The following is an 18,956-nucleotide window of genomic DNA, read 5'->3' on the forward strand; positions in this document are numbered from 1 at the left end:
AAACAATCGCAAGTAAGAATAAAACCACACATTTCACTGCAAAGGAAAGCTCTCCTGGTTTGAGCTGTGCTGTGAATGTTGGTGAGGAACAGAAGAGGATTCAACTATAATTGAGATGCACAAACCCAAGAAGATTCAGGATGGGAGAAGCAACTCCATGAGTTTAGTTGTTCTGAAGAAACATTGCCGAATGTCATAATGAGCCGAGGAAATCTTGAGGTGGATAAAAACTCTGAAGATGTTATTGACAAGGCTTTAGACAGTATAGAAGAAGAGGATTACAATTGAATCAAGAGTACTACAAGATCTTTGTCTTAAACTTCAGGATTCAGTTTTATGAATAACACGGATACAAATAATTGTACAGGAACACGACAAAATCTATATAAATGCTACATAACAGGTCTTCCTTATTTACGTGCAAATATGAATGAAATACTCATCAAGCGGTTTGCAAACTAGGTGCACCAGTGCCTGAACCTACGCTCACTGTCTGAGCCTCATCCTCTCCCGCTTGATCGTATGAGGACAGCTCGACCTGGTTCATGTTCCGAACAAAGACTGTGAAAGCATGGAAATGCTCAGGAGAGAAGAAAAGAGCTCCCATTCTCTGGTAAGTAAACAGATCAATTCCCACACTCTCATCCTTCAGATTCTCAACGATCCTCTCGAACCCACCAGAGACAGAAGCAGCCGAGTTTTGCCCTGACACAACCACTCCTTGTTTCTTGCACGACGTTTTGATGTCTGCAAGTAACGACTCAGGGCTGGAGAGAGAGGCCGGTGACTGGTGCTCGTCTGATAGATCCATTCCAGGTACTATCATCCCACAAGAGTTCTTCGCAAAGATCTCCGCGACTGCCTCGTACCTGTCGTGACCGTTAGAGCCGTAGAACCCAGCTGTTAACTCAGAAGGCTGAGATCTCAGCTTGTTCCATTGGTGTAAGAGAGGTAACTTCCCGCTTATCGACACTCCACTCCCGCTGAATGCTGATGAAGCAACGGAGAGGACTCGGTCCGCATGGGAGGTGAGAAGAGACGAGTACCAAGTCAAGAAGAAATCTCCGTACTGAGACTCCCACGACCCGCCGTCTGAGAAGAAAGAAGTGGAATGAGGCTGTTGATCGTAGGCAGGAGCGTCGTGTGGACCGCCGAGTCCCCAGAGAGGGTTTCCTGTGGACTCCGCGTAGTGTTTGAGAGCTGAAAGCATGTGTTCGTCGTAACACTGGAACTCTCCCGCACCAGAGAGAGACGTCTCGTGTTGATGAGAAGGATACTTTAGCTCCCCGTCTGGTCCCATACCTAACGTGATTCCCTGCAAACCAAAAGAACCAAAAAGATCAGAAACTAACCGAACCGGTAAATTACTTCAGATATGAGCCGGTTCCCAACTTTGAACTGATAACCGATTGAACTAATAACCTAAATAACTGAACCAAACCGAACTTTCCTTAACGTCTGGAACAAACCGAAAACCAAAATTACCGAACCAAACCAAACTTTCCAAATATTCCAAATACCTGAACGGATCCTTAACATCTGGAACAAACCGAAACAGAACTTTCTAAATACCTTGAACCGAACCAAAACTTTGAACCAAAACCTAAGAACCGAACCAAAACCGGAAAAAAAACGAATGCGCAGGATTAATACTGAGAATGCAAATGCAAAACAAAGAAGGATTAATACCGTGATAGTGTTCCCCATGTAGTCTGAGAAAGCAGACTTGAAGCTCTCGCAGAAGCCACCATAAACCTCCATAGGAGTCTTCCCATCAAGAACAGGAACATCATCAACTCCAAACGACAAGCAATCTCTGTACTGTTTCCCATATCTATCCGTAAAATACATCCCTGGCACGGCTTCACCGATCTTCACCACCCAGTCAGGGAGACCAATCTCCGTGTCTTTGGAAGAACCGTGGAAAGAGAGAGACGCGTGAAGCTTGAGTCCAACCTTCTTAACAACCTCCGCCACGGCTAAGTACCCCGACCAATCGTATTCCCCCGGAGCTTCTCTCTCAACGACTCCCCAGAAGATCGGTAATTCGACTCCCTCAACGCCGAGCAGCTTCAAAGCTTTGAGCCCAGCGGTGATGGCTTTCATGTGGTTCACGCTGTTACAGTCTGAGACTGTGTCTAGAGGAAGCCCAACGAATAGTTTCACGCTCTCTAGCTGCAACAAAGCAAAGGAAAAAAAAAACCCCAAAACATGTTTAATTACATTTGCCCTTGTAATAGAATCTCGTGTAATAACAATCCAACGTGAAATAAAAGGAGAGATCTTTTTCTCCTAAATCATAAAAAGACTCAATTTTGCAATCGAATTCAAGCTCATAAAGCAATTGCAATTGATGGGAAAGAGAAGAGAGAAGACTTACAGATCTAGTGGGTTTCAGAAAGGGGACATGATCGGAGACGATGGCTTCGCATTTGACGGATCTCGGAGAGCAACGGAGCCCGATCTCCTTCCATTTCGAGCTTTGGTGGGTCAAGAAACTAACTTTATTATTTCTCGATTCACCGGAGATGATTCCGGACCCAAATTTAAACCCGAGCTCCCTGCAGGCTGATTCCGCTCTGCAGATCTTCGCTTGAGGGTTACCAATCACAGAAACTTCCATTTTTGTAACGAGATCGAAGAATCAAAGAGGCGGCAAAGAAGATAAAGATGAATGCGATTTTATCCTTTAATCCGAATAAAAGATCAAAAGTGATTTGTGGATGGATTGTCTGGAGGATGTTAGGTTTGGTTTATATAAGAAACAAAAAGATGAGAAAAGAGAAAGAAGGGTTAGTGGATAAAACTGTTGCCCTCGTGGACATTCCACGTGTCGTTTCCAGAATGCTCCCATACTTGTAGCCGCTTATTATTGTCTTTTCGTTTATTTTTTTGATTTCACATTTAATAATGACAATATTGACGGCTAAATGCGTCCACGAAAATTGAATTATTAATGGAAACGTATATTTTTCTACGTCAACAACAGAGAAAACATAATACTGTTCAATATACTGAAAAGTATTTCTAGTGGTATAGTTCCATGGAGAAAAAATGAGTGATTCAGATCATAGCAATGGCTTTTTTAATAAAGTTATAGAGATAAACAAACTTTCCGAGATTAACTTGTAAATAGCAATACACCTTCTCATGGATATACTTGTATCTTGGCTCATCTTGAAAAGAGTGAACCAGATAAGATATTCGACCTTTCTAAGTTGACAAACTTATCTCTCATTAGTTAATACAAGAGGAATACATAAACAGTACTATGAAATTTGTTTGACAATTTTTATTTTATTAAGCTAACATTTTACCGTTTAATTATATGTATTACAGTATATGCCAAGTTGGTTAAGTACAGTTAGAGTATCGAGATAATTAATCTTATCCGAATTAATTGTATAAACCTATAGTTGCTGGATTCAGTTAACTATATCCATATATCCAGAGCCGTTCTGACTGGTGACTGTACAATAGATCATTTACTATTTTAAATTATTTTTTTAGAATTGATTGATTGGTCAATTTTATGATGGCATTTTGCCTACGAATACGATATGCGATAGATTTATTAGATAAGGAACACCATATTATTTCCATGCATTATTGGAAAGAAAACACAATCATATGCATTAGCATAGTTATAAAACTGTTGATGACTTGATGTTACGTAAAAAACGGAATTGGTAAAGGAAAGTGGATAATAACATTGTTTTGTATCGAGGAAAAACGTGGATGTGTTAAATTCCACGTCGAGTCAAGTTGTCAATGATGACGGTGTGATTTTTATAAAATAAATTATTTCTCACTCGGTGTGATTTCCAAAATCAACATATGGGTTCAGACAAGTTGACACGTGTTGGAATATGGGAGGTTGAAAATATCAACGCTGAGTCAGGTCCATGCAACTATGTTTCCTCAGATTCTGTAGAACTGACAAGCTGCGACTCTCTCATCATGTGGTTTCTATCATTTCTTCGGTTTTCTTAACTTTATTTTTGCATCTTGTAAGAACATCCTTAATGGGATAAGTGGGAGAATATAGTTTAAGTGTGAAAAATTAATAAAATAATGTAAGAGGTGAAGTTTAGTACTCCCTCCGTTTCATAATACTTGATGTTTTACTCTAGTGCACAAAGATTAAGAAAACTATATTTCTTTAATAAAAAATATTTTAAAGATATAATTTTAAAATCAATTAACCAATAACAAAAAAGAGTGTAAAACCTAATTGGTTGAACAGTTTCCAATAAAGTTAAAGTAACCTTAAAATCTCAAAACTTCATCTAATTTGAAACAAAATTATCCTTCTAAAACATCAACTATTATGAAACGGAGGGAGTAATAATTAGTAGTGGGATAAGTGGAAGAATATATAACTTGTATCTTAATAATTATATAATTTAATAATGTTCAAACATATAATAATTTTTAAAACATTAAAAATAATTTTTAAATTGAAAACATAAAAAAGTAATACCAAATTTTATTTGAAAATAAAAAGATATCCAATATACAATTTCAAATTATTATGAAAAAAAAATAAAAGATAGAAATAAAAATATGTTACAACAAGCGATCGATGCATCAAAATATGTTTTCAAAACAGTACTAACACACCACATTAAGAAAAACAGCAGGCTAGCAAAAACTAAACCACATTCCCAAGTTAAATCCTTTTCTTCAATACCATTAGCGAAGATAAAAAAGAAAAAAGAAAAGAGCATCGTTCATAAAGAGACAGCAGGGAGAGAGTATTTAAGCCATGTCACCTTGATAACTATCCCAAAACACTTCTTATATAATAACCAAAAAACACTTCTTGCATAAGTTTTTCTTTTTTTCCTTTTATTATATTCCTACAAGATGTGTTCAAATATTGCAATAAAGATGCTCTAAGTTCTCTTATACTCGCTCTGTTTCATAATACTTGATGTTGTTGAAATTAAGAAAATTACATTTCTCTAAAAAGATATTTTATATATATAATTTAAAGTCAGTTGACCAATTATAAAAAAATAAATTAATCTAATTGGTTAAACAGTTTCCAATAAAATTAAAATAACTTTAAAATCTCAAAACTTCATATAAATTGAAACAAAACAATTTTTCTAAAACATCATCTATATTGAAACGGAGGAAATATATTTTTAGCAGTCAAACACTTCATAGTTTATAATAGCCATAGATCAAATAAAAAATATTAGTATTTATTAACGTTACCGGCTACAAATTGGACTCCAAAACATAACACTGATTGATACAGGCCACGTAGATACTTTTGCTCTCAAAGAAGTCATTCCCTCGCTGCAACAAGGTATGTCTTGAATATCTTTTCACTCTAACGCAAGGTTGATGATTCTGATTTGAAGTTTTTTTTTCTGCTGCTACTTTGAACAAACTGATTAAGCATCAAGGCTGAAATATGCTATTGAGTTACGTCAAATCTCGTTATAGATGCAAACACATGTATGTCCTCATAAATAGAGATAGAGTTGAAAGACTACTCAAGGTTTACCTAACAGCATTGTGATACCAAAAGCTTTCTTCAAGAGCTTAGGTGTTCAAGTCGAGATTGTGAAAAATGGGAAGCTTTGTGTGAATTGTGATGTTCGGAGATAGTAAACTGGGCGCTTGTAAACCTATCAGCGAGCAGGATTCATCGGATTTCGTGTTGGGAGAGAACAAGATCAGTCATGTTTAGGATTCTAGGCAGAGAAACTAAGTTTTTGATGAGATCATGGACTTCGTGATTGAAGTTTTTGATCCTATCGCAAGGATTTTTCCTTCGGTTGGCGCCGTGAGTTTTGGGAAGATAGCGGCAGAGAATATGCTGATTATTGATCCACAGGCTGAAGAGTGTAGTAAAGAGAAGACGTCTAGTTTACGTGAAAAATGAGTTCAAGAGCTCGGCAAACAGTTCTTCTAAGTTGGAAAGTTACATGACTGATGAAATTATTGAAGTGATAATAATCTGTGAATCTGAGAGATTTTTTGAATGAAATAACAATACAAAACACACCTTTCATATCACAGGTATTTTTCCTGGATCAAGAATATTTTTAGAGTATATTATACATAATCCTGGCTTTACCACACCCAAACATAAATGGTTTGACCATATAAAAACCAACAACAAATAGAATCACGAAGTAGACAGATATGTGTTTTTCCTTATGTGACCAATGATCATATTGATCATCAATCTTTTTCTTGCTATAAACCGATCATCAAGAAAGTTTTTTGCAACAAAAAGTTCATGCTTACTTTCTGGTAGATGGAAACAAATGAAAGATCTTTTGGTGATGTGTCATTGAGGAAGAACAGGAGGTGCGACGGCTCTGGTGTTGTAAGATCTACAGTGTCCACATTTCTGTCCTATTATGTGGAAATAAACTTCTGTTGTGTCGTTACAGTCGTTGCATAGTATCCACACCTGTGAATAATCTTCTTTTCAGTAACTAAAAATATGTTTTGATTGAGATCCGGAGACAAAGAAAGAAAAATTATGTTACCTTCTTGTCGCGGTAATCTGAAGGCATAGAAGTGGCTTCAATCTAAGAACACAAACAAGTATAATTTGATATTTGAAAGGATTTTAATATACTTCTATTAAAAAAAATCAGACCAACTTATAGACTATACTAACATTGTTGCTTGATTTAACTGATTATAAACCAATTTTTAGAACCTTGCTTAAAACAGAATTCACCAATAAGATGTTAAAACTAACCTCTTCATCCATTCTCTGCCATGTTTTTGACATATCAATCACTGACCTCGAGCAAATAGGACAGCAAAATCTACAAAAAAATCAAAAGATAATTTCACTCATTCAAAAACCCCATCACTAGAAGGTTTAAACCAGAGAGAGAAATAACCACAAGAAAAAAAAGAGTAAATAGATTACTTGTCACGCTTGATCATCTCATGGTAGCATTCACAGTGCATAGTGTGTCCACATTTCATCACTGTTGTTTCTTTAAGAGAGTCAAAGAGATACTGCAAGAGCAACCAAAGTATCTAATTCATTCACTCACTCAACAAACGTTTTGCTGAAACTCTCAAGCTAAGAGTTTAACATAACACACACATACCTCGTAACAAATGGGGCAGTGATGTCGCATTGAATCCTCAACGCAGCGATGGTTGTTGCGCAGACCAGTCGCATAACAAGATCCTAAAAAGCAAGAAAATGGATGTGTCAACACCACTTGACTATTGTGTTTGAATGCAAAACTGAACATGATTAAAGTTTGTTGCTTTTTTTTTGAAGTTTTTACCACATTTCTTGCAATGGAAGAAGTTCTCACGTCCACCAACTCTGCAACACACAATGAAATGATAACCATCACACAAACTTCAAAGGAATCACAACCAACACTGTATGAAGGATGATAGAAGCTCTCACCTGCAGATTCCACAGTCATCACAATGGAACTGCTGCTTCTCAGTCTTAAACAGAACAATACAGGAGATATGATTAGAATCAAACACCAAGAAGAAAGAAGATAGAAAATCAAACTTTGTTTACATTATCATCATAGAACTTGCAGATATTGCAAAAGTATTCTCCCATGTTGACACCACAGTTGGAGCATATTTGAGCTACCTGATTTTAAAAAACATTGAAACAAGTAACTGATACGTGAGTGATATTCACAACTCATTGAGAATAGTTAAAAGATGAGAGTTACCGGTTGCTCTGTATCGCAAACAGAACAAATCACCTGAAAAAACAAAAACCATAAGATGCAACAAATTAAAAAAAGTTGAACTTGCTGAGATAACATAACTCAATTAAGAGAACCGAATCGTACTTGTTTAACGTCTTGACGAACAAGCTCATGACGGTCGTAAATATTGCGCAGAGTGCTCTGTTATTCAAAAACAAAAACAAAAAAGAAGTTTTTTTTTAATAACTAAACTCCGGTTTACCGTTAGGATATAACAGGAAAAAAGTAATTTAGGACAGTAACTAAAAGTTATGAATTGAGATTATTACAGTGAACTCGTTATGACAATGGCGACAATCGAAGACTTCGTTGCAACAAGGAGCTCTGATCTGGCATCTCCTCCTGTAATGCTGACACCTAATACACATAACGATCTATATGGATCAGAAACAGTTAAATGGATACTGAGAATTATAAACTTTTTTTCTGGATCGAGACAGATCTATCAATCGATTAGGTTCATAAACTGGAGACTGATGAAAACCCATGAATCAGATTTGGAGAAAGGGAGAAACTTTATGATTCAGAGCTTAGAATTATGGGAATCTACGGATCACAAAGGCACAGACCAGGAAACACTGATCTGATAAAAGCAGACAATAAGAGACTAACAGACATACAAGAGAAACAGAGGACTGTTGTTTTACCCGAAACCCATCTTGCCAAAACGAAGTCGATCATTGGGTGATGCTTCCATGAGAACAGGAGGAGAGAAGCTGATAGATAGATAGAGAGAGATGTGAAAAGTTTAACTCTTTCTCTCTCTAACTAAATATTATATTGAGTGAAGAAGAAGTGAATTTGGATTGGATTGGACTGAATGGGCCTTGAAAAGCTGAGAGAGATTTATCGGAATCGCAAGGCTAAAAATGAAAACAGAGACCCCACTTCTTGTTCTCCAACCTTCCTATTTGCAGGGGATGACGAGAGAAAGAAAAAGAAAGCCCTTGGAGCTTTTACTCTCTCTCTCTCTCTCTCTCTATCCTTGTGAATGTTGTTAAGCGTGGGAGGTCGTGAGATTTGTAGCTTTAAAGAAATACTCAATAATTTAATGGAGAGAGAGATAAGGTGGTAAGGGGTGGGAGATGGGATGACATGGATACCAACCGTAACAGAGAGTAGAGCGCCGATTTATCGACCAATCACATGTCTAGATCATTATCTTTCAGACCTTTTATTTCCCCAAAAGACATTTCTTCTGTTTTGTAAATTGTGTAATTTTACCAAGAAAGATAATAAATGACCTATTTGTTTACCAATAGGATTTACCGAAGTTTAAAGATCACTTGATAAAGTTTTAAAGTTATTTTTAAAATCAAAATATAAGATTACAATATTTTTAGGTATCGACGTGGTGAAAACAGAAATATATGATTGATACTTTTTAGGCAATGGAAGTATAGTGAAAGGCTGAGAGTTGCAGCCTGCAATAGCAAAAAGAAGGTCAAGTGTTCGTTGCTTGAGTCAGTTACATTGTCCGCCACCAGGCCCATTGCCCCACATGATGGTGCACCGAATCTATCCATCTTAGTATTTCACTATTACTCTTTTTTTTATCAAAGTATTTCACTATTACTTGAAATGGAAATAATATATAGAAACAAAATCACATGAGTTTTGAGCCAAAAAAAAACTTATTTTCAAACACATGAGCTTTGTTTTCATAAGTTTCATTCATTTATCCATCTCTCTATTCTGAATAAAATTAATAAAACAACAAATATATTGAATTTAAATAGTCAACTCATGGTAGAAGGAAATAGTTAATTATTTATAATTTGTGTGAACAGGAAATTAAATAACATATACACTGAATTTAAATGAGTAATAATAGCATTAGATCATAAATGTTAAATGATGATAAACACTGTCATGGACTAAAACTTCTTAAGAAATCATAAATAACGTGGGATATGGAGAATGTTAGTCAAAGGCTGCTTCCACATAAAAGTATTCCTTTCGTGTACATCTTACTATCTATCATACATGCAGGCCACTTGACATTCGGACCTCCTCCCGTCCCTTTTGAATAGTAACTTTTTAGTTTTTAAGATCATTTTGGAAACACTTCTATAAATGAAGCTTCTACTATTAGATAACAACCAATTAAATTAATGCACTGTAACAATGTTAGTGAATAATACTATACGAGTATAACAATACATGATGTATTTGCTGAAAGAAGATGTGGACAGGATAGTGCACACAACCTTGCGTCTCCATCTCTAAGTTCCCATTTCAAAGAAAAGAAGCCGACTTAACCGGTAAGACTGACTGGTTTCTTTTTTTTTTTCTCTTTCCATAGACTCAAATCCATACACATGCATGATACATTAAAAACAGTAGAAACATTAAAATCTACTCAGACTCTGCCTTCCCTATTACATAATATACAACCCATTTAACAGAAAACAAAAACATGACTTGGAAAAAAACATTTTCTTCCCCTCCTAATAATCTCCCTCTACTCACCGTTCTTGTTCTTGAGCTTCAACCATGATACAGGAAGAGTCCCTTCTCTGACTCAGACATCAAATCCGACAACTGACCCCACCAGACCCGACAAATGTTCCCATATGACCTCAAAGCCCCTTTGCCATAAAGACAAAAACCTATCTCGTTTTCAAACATACAAAGCTTTTTTAAATCTTTCCCTTCTCAATCATTTGAACTATCAAAGCTGCCCGGTCCGTTGGTACCTCTCTTCCTCTCCCTCCAATTCTCTCCCCACACCTTTGCCTCCGCCACAGCTCTCTCTCTATCTAAATCCCTGTTCCTCGGAGTCCCTCTCGTTCCCCTCCCAACACTCGCTGGACTCCCTCTCTGTGACTCTGTCCCTTCCACATCGCTCAACCCCCACTTCCTCCCTGACCCTCCTCCAGCCTCGCTCCCTGCCTCTGATCCAGCGTTCACTACTTCCCTCGCCATATCCCTTCTCCTGTAATCAGGAGAGTTCTTGTGAGCCGCCGGTGACCCTAGCCGGCTACGAGTCTCTGCAGGACTATCCAAACTACTCCCATCTCCTAAGCTCCTCCTTTCATCTCTCGTCCTGATAAACGGCGGCCCGCCACCGCCGCCACTGCTTCTACTGTTTTGGCCGCTCGGCGCGTTAGGGTCAAACGTTTGAGAAGCTAAGTAAGTTAGAGCTGTCACCACGTCTCCTATCAACGGTCTCGTCGCTGCTTGCTCCTGTAAACACATTGCTGCAACCGCAAGCGCTTGATATAGACCACGCATTGGATAACGCCCTTGCAGCGATGGATCCGCCATCTTCGGAAACTTCCTACGATCTTTGAACAACGGCCTAGCCTGTGTAACCACAACGACCCAAAACATAGTTATAACATCAGACTACAAAAAAGGTTGAGACTTTATGTAAAGGTTGAGACTTTACGTTATAGTTTAAATGCAAAGTTGAGATTTTTTTTAACGTACCCATGCGACTAGGTTGTGCTCTCCGGGTGCTCGAGCGTTATCTATGGCCTTTCGGCCAGTGATAAGCTCTAGAAACACAACTCCAAAGCTGTAAACATCTGACTTCAACGTGAGCTGCCCTGTCATGGCGTATTCTGGTGCACAATAGCCGTATGTGCCCATAACACGGGTTGAGACGTGTGTTTTGTCCCCCACAGGACCTAACTTAGCTAAACCGAAATCTGATAGCTTTGGGTGATAGCCATCTCCGAGAAGAATATTGGATGATTTCAAGTCTCTGTAGATCACAGGCGGGTTCGCCTTATCATGCAAATACTCGAGTCCTTTAGCTGCTCCTGCAGCTATTGTCATCCTTGTGTTCCAGTCTAGAGGCTCTTTATCCGGTGGAAGATCTGTAAAAACAAAAAAAAAAAACTCTTTATCTGCTAGCAACTTTCCAAATATAGCAAAACAATAAGACTAGTCAATGCCTAGTTTCTATATATGGTAGGTTCGAGTTCTCACTAGTAGTTCCAAATGTAGTAGATATGATTACCGTGTAGATGATCCTCCAAGGAGCCTAGTGCCATATACTCGTAGACAAGAAGACGCTGGTCACCATCAGCGCAATAACCAATCAAATTCACAAGATTGGTATGATGCAGAAGGCTCAGCATCAGAACCTCTACAAGAAACTCTCTGTTCCCTTGCAGACCGTTTCGATCTAGCTGTTTAACAGCTACTATCTGCAAATCCATAAAAAAAACAAGACGAGTGAGTTTCATTTATGAGAAAAAAAGGATATGATTCTGTTGAGATTGGTTTTCAAGAACTTTTTTTCAACCTGTCCTGTGCTCTCTAGACGGCCCTTGTAAACACGTCCGAAGCCTCCTTCTCCAAGAAGACATTCCGGTCGGAAGTTCTTAGTGGCGGCAGCTAACTCTCGGAAAGTAAACGTCTGTGCGGCGATATGAGCGGTTGGTCCTTCTTTTGGAGCGGTTAGCTCCTTCTTGTGTTCAGAACCTCCTCGAGACTTTGATTTGTCTACAAAGAGAAAAAAGGAAAAGATTAGTTCTTTCAGTTACACAGCAATGCACAGGAAAAGCAACTGATAAAGTAACTGACTAGTAGTAGTAGTAGTAGACCGAACATTGAACTAGTGATGCCTAGAATTATAGAACAGCCTATGAAGCTAAGTAGATAACTAAGTAGGAACTTTAAATACCATTCATAAACTATAATCAAAGCTCCCACAAAACACATCAGATCTAATGAACTAGAGTCCTACAAGCTCAGAAAGCAAATGAGTTAAGATCATAAATATAAAACATTTATTTCTATAAATCATATCACCAAAAGGAACAAACTTTATGAGAACCCATACACTTAAAATCGATCTAAGAGACCAAAAACTCAAAAGGTTTAATATACCTAAGCTGACATGGTGAGAGTGGTGAGTAACAGAGGCGTCTTTAACTGAAACTTCTTTCTTCAACGAATCTTTAGACTCAGCAGCGTCTTTAGCAGTAGAAGATCCAAAGCAAGGCAAACAACACCCACTCATCTCCGAAAGCTTTAAGTCCCTCTCGGAGGAAACGAAATTCAGATAAACAAAGTAAACTTCTTTTTTCAGACAGAATCAATAAACCGGAGATTATCCCAACATAATCAGCTCTCAACACATCTCGAGATTTTTTATTTTTACTGTGAAACCAAACAGGAAAACAGAGTACTAAAGAGGGAAAGCCTCAGCCTTTTCCCAATGCATCTCTCTCTCTTTCTTTCACGAGATCTTTGGAGGGAGATCGAGACCAGCGGCAGATCAACCAATCGAGGAAACTTTTTTTTTTGGATGTGGGGGTGATACGCGAGAAGAGAAAGGAGGGTAATGGAAAAAAAAAATAGAAAGAAAAAAAAAAAAGATTATGAAATTTTATTACAAATGGTTTGATATGTAATAAAATCATCAAAGTGATAATTTCTTTTTTTTTCGTTTTATAAAAAAGATGTAATTTCTTTAATGAAAAGTTAAAGACGGGGATTAAGGGAATAATTTTTTGTTTAAATGCGAGGCTAGTGCTAAATTATATTATCTTTTGAAAAATATATTTTCTTAGTAAAAATCTTTAAAAATATCACATACACTAAGGTGATAAACATACTGGACTATACAAGTTTAGCTATAGCCAGATATGGTATTAATTATGCAAAGTGATGAAATGTGCTATGAAAAAATAAGCATATCATACATGTGTGGTTATGCAGTTTGAGGCTAAATACATTTTTAGGCTAATTACAATTTAAGCCTAAATTAACGTCTTCAGAAGAGAAATAAAAATCATTACGGTCGGAAAGAAGGCCCCACATAGAGGATATGCTTATGCGCTCATCTCATGCCTTGTGAATTGTGAAATAAACAATACCCACCATTTCTTTTATTTTCTCCTTCAAAATCAATAAGAAATGTATATAACTATTTTGCGAATAGCACTAACACTTATATGTATAACATAATTAATTATCTGTAATTATTTTCCAAATATCATTAGTAAAATTATACATACAATTCATTCACTATTATTCATTTCTTTTTTTTCCACTAATACTCCATTTAACATTAGAGTTTAGTGTAAATCAACTTATTAGCCTGCAAACTAAACCCCCTACATGGCTAGATTGACATAAAAAGAAACTAAAAGTTATAAAAAGAAATCTTGTCATCTTTGAAATAAGGCATTTGGTCAAATTATAACGTCTAGCAACTTTAAAAATAATTATGTCCTCTATTAGTTTTATTGAAATTACAAAGTGGGTTTTCTAGAAAAGGAAAAGTTCCAATTTTAAATGCTGGCTTAAAAGGAACATCAACCAAGCTGACTCGCAGAGTCACAATCAGAAAAAAAGTTTGGCTACATTTATTCCTCCAGCTTATTTGTTAACCGTTTCATAAGACTTATATCAATTAATATTAAATTAGTTTAATTTAGAACTTAACGTCCAATGTATATTAATGGTAGTTGCTCAAATCCAACAAATCAGACTGAAGTAAAAACACATCGAGTCATCAACATAAATTTTAAACTAACAAATTTGTCACATTAGAAGACCGTTTCTTATCCCTACACTGATTTATAATAATAAACTATTTTTAACTAGGAAATGTCAGTTTTCCTATCTATATATTCTGAAGATCATGATTTTATAACACATATACTGGAAGTTTTAAAAACGTCAAATTATCTCTCTTCGAACACAGTATATTAAAATTGAACTTCTATTTCCAAATTATAAAGTAATTTAATTTAATATTTGGTTAGAACGACGCGTGGCAGTTTAACAGCTAGGAGGAGTTTCATAACAGACAATGCACATGAGCGTTGTGGATAATTGCCTCCGTTGTCGGAAAAAACTTGTTGCTACGTGATCAAAGAGGACGGCTCCTTTCTAAGCTGACCACCGTCGATCCTCTCATCATAGGACACGTGTCATTAGCATGTGTAGTCAATGATTGTTGACCAGGCTCCTTAACGTGTGCTTAAATTTTACAGAGACATTAGCACTTCCTAATTTTCAATCTATCTTATAAAACAGAAACACTACCACTTATTTTATGTGGATTTTTAAGTTAAACATCACATTATTATTAATAGCTTAACCTTTCATTTAAACATTTCCTAAAACAGTTCAATATAGCCTGTCTTACATTTCACCCATCGTAACATTTACACTCATATATATTATTATAATTTGACTCATATATCTTATTATATCTATCTTATTATAAGTTTTACGTAAAACGACACAACCGACCTGACATGGTCGTGAGAGTCATTATAGTGAGTCCGACAATATATAGTTTCATAACAAACTCAATACTAAGTTGGTGTCAGTAAAGATAAATTGGGCACTGTATAGTTTATCTTTACTAATAACATATATCTTATTATAATTTTTACGTTATAAGTTTTACATTTATCTATCTTATTATACATTACACATTAGACATCTATTTCTATTTTTATTATATGTTAGCAACGATACTGTATGATAAAACATTTGATTTTCTAATTTGTAATAAATCCAAGGTGCTTTTTTAAATTGAATATATTTCCGTATATTCTTATTTGAATAACAAAAATATCAATCTATAGTAACAAAAATACCGATTTTAGAAAAACCTTTTCCCCAAGTTGAGTTTTCTATCCCTAAATCTCTGTTACAATCAAATATCAAATATAGATATTTAAAAATCTTGATCATAATCAAATATGGAAAACCCCTTCTCCAAGTTTATTCTATTATTTAAAGATTATGGTTTCACTAAAATCGGGATCAATTTATAGTTACAAAAAATCGATTATATAATTTTTTTTTCTCCAAGTTGATTCTTCTGCTATAAAATCTCTGTTACAATCACATATGAAGATTAAAAAATCTCGGTCAAAATCAAATATGGAAAACCACTTCTCCAAGTTTATTCTACTATACCTAAAATCGATATTTCAACTAAATCGCAATATTTTGTATTTATTACACCTAATTTTTTTAATCCCACTAAAATATGTCCATAAATAGTAGTCTTCGTATTCATCATTCCACATTCAAAAAAAACTCCTAAAAATCACAATGTCGAAACCAAGCACTCCAGTTCTAATTAATGGTGTAAAACCTCTCAGAGCCAATTGGAGAATTCGAGTTAAAGTGCTTCATTGTTGGAAACAAAACACATCTTATGAAGGAGACACATTAGAGTGCATCCTTGCTGATGAAACTGTAAATATTGTTTATAGTTTGTGTTTATAAGCCATTTTCTATTACTGATCTAATGCATTTTTTTCTGCTTTGTAGGGTGTGAAGACAGGAAATAAAAACATTTACGAACGAATATCTCAAGCCTCAAAGATAATGTATTAAGAAATATAGTTTTGTTTTCTTTACCGATCATGTCGATTCTTCAAAGCTAATGGATTCTCTTTCACAAGCTTTTTCACCGTCACCAACCATCATCACCAGCTTTTTCACCGTTAACACGTTTATATTTATTCTACCTTCAGAAAATTTTGATTACATGCAGTTCCAATCAAATAAAATCACTTATTCAATTTAACATTTGATGTGATTTGATTTTTAATGAAGTTTCAGATGATTTCAATAAGTTGCAGAGATTTAGGTGATTTTTGTCAAACTACTCTAGAATATCACCTAAAACTATGAGATTTGGGTTTTAATATTTTTAACTAAAAAACTTCACCCAAACACCCTAAACTCACCTGAAATTTTTAAAAATCGACAATTTAAAATATTTTCAATAACAGTGGATTTCAAAGTATTTTACGAAATATCAAGTTCAATAACAATGGAAGTTTTTGAAATTCATATTTGAATAACAATGAAATTGTCAATTTAATACAAATCACCTAAAAGTCTCAATACAATACACCTCTTAAGTATTATACAATTCAAACTATATAATTTAAAATAATTTACACCATGGATAAAAATTTCGTGAAGCAAATAATAAATCCGTCCGTCCGGACAGGTTATGATCTAGTTGTATTTACCACGGATTCGGTGGTTGGACCTGTAAGTTCTTTTTGCTTAATTTACTTATACTATTTTTAGTTTTATGGAAATGATGTATATATTTATAATATGTTTTGATTAGCGCCAAAAAGAAAACCAATTAAATCAGAAAACAATGATCCTTTATCTCCTGCAGGGCATGGACAGACAAAAATTGAAGTTCAAAGATTTTCACTGATGTAATTAGTATTTAAAAGAAAACTGGACCAAATTAATTCAAGGGTAAAGTTACGTTACACGTAATCAAGAGTATTAGTGTGGACTAATGGTCCACTTAATTTAATGATTCCCTTGTTCATAAATCATGACAATGCAATGTCAAACCACTCACACACGTATATATATACACACACAAATAAGAAGGATAACAATTACATCTTTGATAATGATCTAATATATATGGTATTGATAGTCGAGGTAAAATAATCTACACTACACCTTGGCCAATATTAACAATTCTGCTTCATGGATATTAGTTTAGTTAAGCCCGTTTATCCAAAATAAATTTAAGAGACAAATCTCTATAATATTATTTGAGAAGTCAGTTTCCTATGTGTCGCGCTCACGTTAACTCTCACGATGGTTGATTACGCTGATACCCTTAATGAATTAAAAATTTATATTTAAATACTATTATTGAAATTTTTATTTAGTTTCCTTTTAAATTTTTTCAAATAACATATATAATAAAAAGGAAACATTTATAAAAAATTTTTAAAAATTAAAAACGAAAATATATGTTTATATAATATGATTTCATTAAAAAAGGAAATTTCACAAAATAGAAATATTCCATTTAAGACTATTTTAAATAACATAAAATATACTTTTGAAGTAATAAAATATTTTTTTATATCTATATTTTCTTAGATGAAAATATATATTTGTATATAATGTGATTTCGTAATCTATAAATTATATTTTACTTATATAATATGATTTCTAAAATACAATCACAAAAAATTAAACTGTTTATTTTAAAGAGATATTAAAAATAAAGTAAAGTTAACTTTTGATCAAATAATTAAAATATTTTAAATTAAAATAACACTATATAATTTAACAAGGTAGATATATTATATATTATCATTATTAAAAATGTTTTTAATATTAAATTTTATGTTTTATGTTTGTCAAAGTTAATATAACCATAATCAAAATACCAACGCAAATATGAATTCTCATTTTTAGGATTATTTGCATAAATTTCAGTTTACCATTTAATATATATAAGACATAAAATTATTTAGAATTTATAAATATTTTAGTTATTGTAAATATTGATATGTGTTCATGAGCTTCCAAAAAGTATTAGTTACTTATGTAAGTAACTTCCAATTGATTATCGTTTTACTTTCTAATATTTTATTTTAAAAATCAACATATAGTTGAATTTTTGTAATTTGGAATCAAATATTTATTTTATTTTTACTTCATTCTAAGCACAATATATCTTAAGTTATACATAATCTTCCTCAAATATATTTACATATCTAAGATAATAACCAAAGTAAAAGCAAATAATCATAATTTTCATATATTTAAAATAAAAAATATTAGTTGAATTTAGAGAAATTGATTGATGCAATCCAATATACCCAAATATGGCTGGGCGTTCGGGTACCCATTCGGGTTTCGGTTCAGTTCATTCGGGTTTCGGGTTTTCGGGGTCAAAGATTTCAGCTCCATTCGGATATTTCTAAATTTCGGTTCGGGTTCGGTTCGAATCTTTGCGGGTTCGGTTCGGGTTCGGATAACCCATTTAAAATGTTTTTAAATTTTCAAAATTCATTATATACTTTAAATTTTCAAAATCTATAAGAAAGATAAATATTACATATAAATTTTCATAACATATATGTCAAAATACCTTAATTTAACATATATAAATTGGTTTTCTTTGAAATATTTGGATAAAGAATCAATAGATATTTAACTATTTTGGTGTTTTCAGTATACTTTAGCTATTTTAAACATTTACTCTTTGACTATTTGCATATATTTTCTGAGTATTTTGGAAAACTTAAAAGTATCTTATATATTTTTAGTATTTTTAATATACATTATATATAAAAATAATGTATATATTTTAAGTATATAAATTTATTTCGGATACATTCGGGTACCCAAAATATATTTCGGTTCGGATCGGGTTCGGTTTCGGTTCTTTAGATACGAAATTTTGAACCCGTTCGGATATTTAATCAATTTCGGTTCGGG

At 34.3% G+C, this 18,956-nt stretch overlaps 3 protein-coding genes and 1 long non-coding RNA gene across 4 annotated transcripts; 1 reads left to right on the forward strand and 3 right to left on the reverse strand.

Moving 5' to 3' along the window:
* Positions 1-265: 265 nt before the first annotated feature.
* LOC130502265 (inactive beta-amylase 9-like) lies at positions 266-2,741 on the reverse strand. The gene is made up of 3 exons (XM_056997040.1): positions 2,381-2,741; positions 1,690-2,175; positions 266-1,315 (listed from the first exon to the last, which is right to left on the reverse strand). The coding sequence occupies exons 1-3, from the start codon at positions 2,621-2,623 to the stop codon at positions 443-445; spliced, it is 1,602 nt and encodes a 533-aa protein (XP_056853020.1). The 5' UTR covers positions 2,624-2,741; the 3' UTR covers positions 266-442.
* Positions 2,742-5,258: 2,517 nt separating this feature from the next.
* On the forward strand, positions 5,259-6,033 carry LOC130502262 (uncharacterized). The gene is made up of 2 exons (XR_008940193.1): positions 5,259-5,320; positions 5,414-6,033. It is a non-coding gene; the product is annotated as an uncharacterized LOC130502262 (long non-coding RNA).
* LOC108843925 (E3 ubiquitin-protein ligase MIEL1) lies at positions 6,008-8,739 on the reverse strand. Its single transcript, XM_018617084.2, has 12 exons — positions 8,387-8,739; positions 8,009-8,096; positions 7,824-7,880; positions 7,701-7,733; positions 7,538-7,615; positions 7,415-7,458; positions 7,287-7,327; positions 7,101-7,183; positions 6,914-7,005; positions 6,737-6,806; positions 6,519-6,560; positions 6,008-6,439 (listed from the first exon to the last, which is right to left on the reverse strand). The coding sequence occupies exons 1-12, from the start codon at positions 8,434-8,436 to the stop codon at positions 6,314-6,316; spliced, it is 804 nt and encodes a 267-aa protein (XP_018472586.1). The 5' UTR covers positions 8,437-8,739; the 3' UTR covers positions 6,008-6,313.
* Positions 8,740-10,017: 1,278 nt separating this feature from the next.
* Positions 10,018-13,050, reverse strand: LOC108847302 (serine/threonine-protein kinase PBL27). The gene is made up of 5 exons (XM_018620509.2): positions 12,585-13,050; positions 11,998-12,197; positions 11,710-11,899; positions 11,175-11,566; positions 10,018-11,048 (listed from the first exon to the last, which is right to left on the reverse strand). The coding sequence occupies exons 1-5, from the start codon at positions 12,715-12,717 to the stop codon at positions 10,398-10,400; spliced, it is 1,566 nt and encodes a 521-aa protein (XP_018476011.1). The 5' UTR covers positions 12,718-13,050; the 3' UTR covers positions 10,018-10,397.
* Positions 13,051-18,956: the final 5,906 nt, after the last annotated feature.

This window comes from Raphanus sativus, unplaced genomic scaffold (assembly GCF_000801105.2).
Source record: "Raphanus sativus cultivar WK10039 unplaced genomic scaffold, ASM80110v3 Scaffold0475, whole genome shotgun sequence".
NCBI lineage: Eukaryota > Viridiplantae > Streptophyta > Magnoliopsida > Brassicales > Brassicaceae > Raphanus > Raphanus sativus.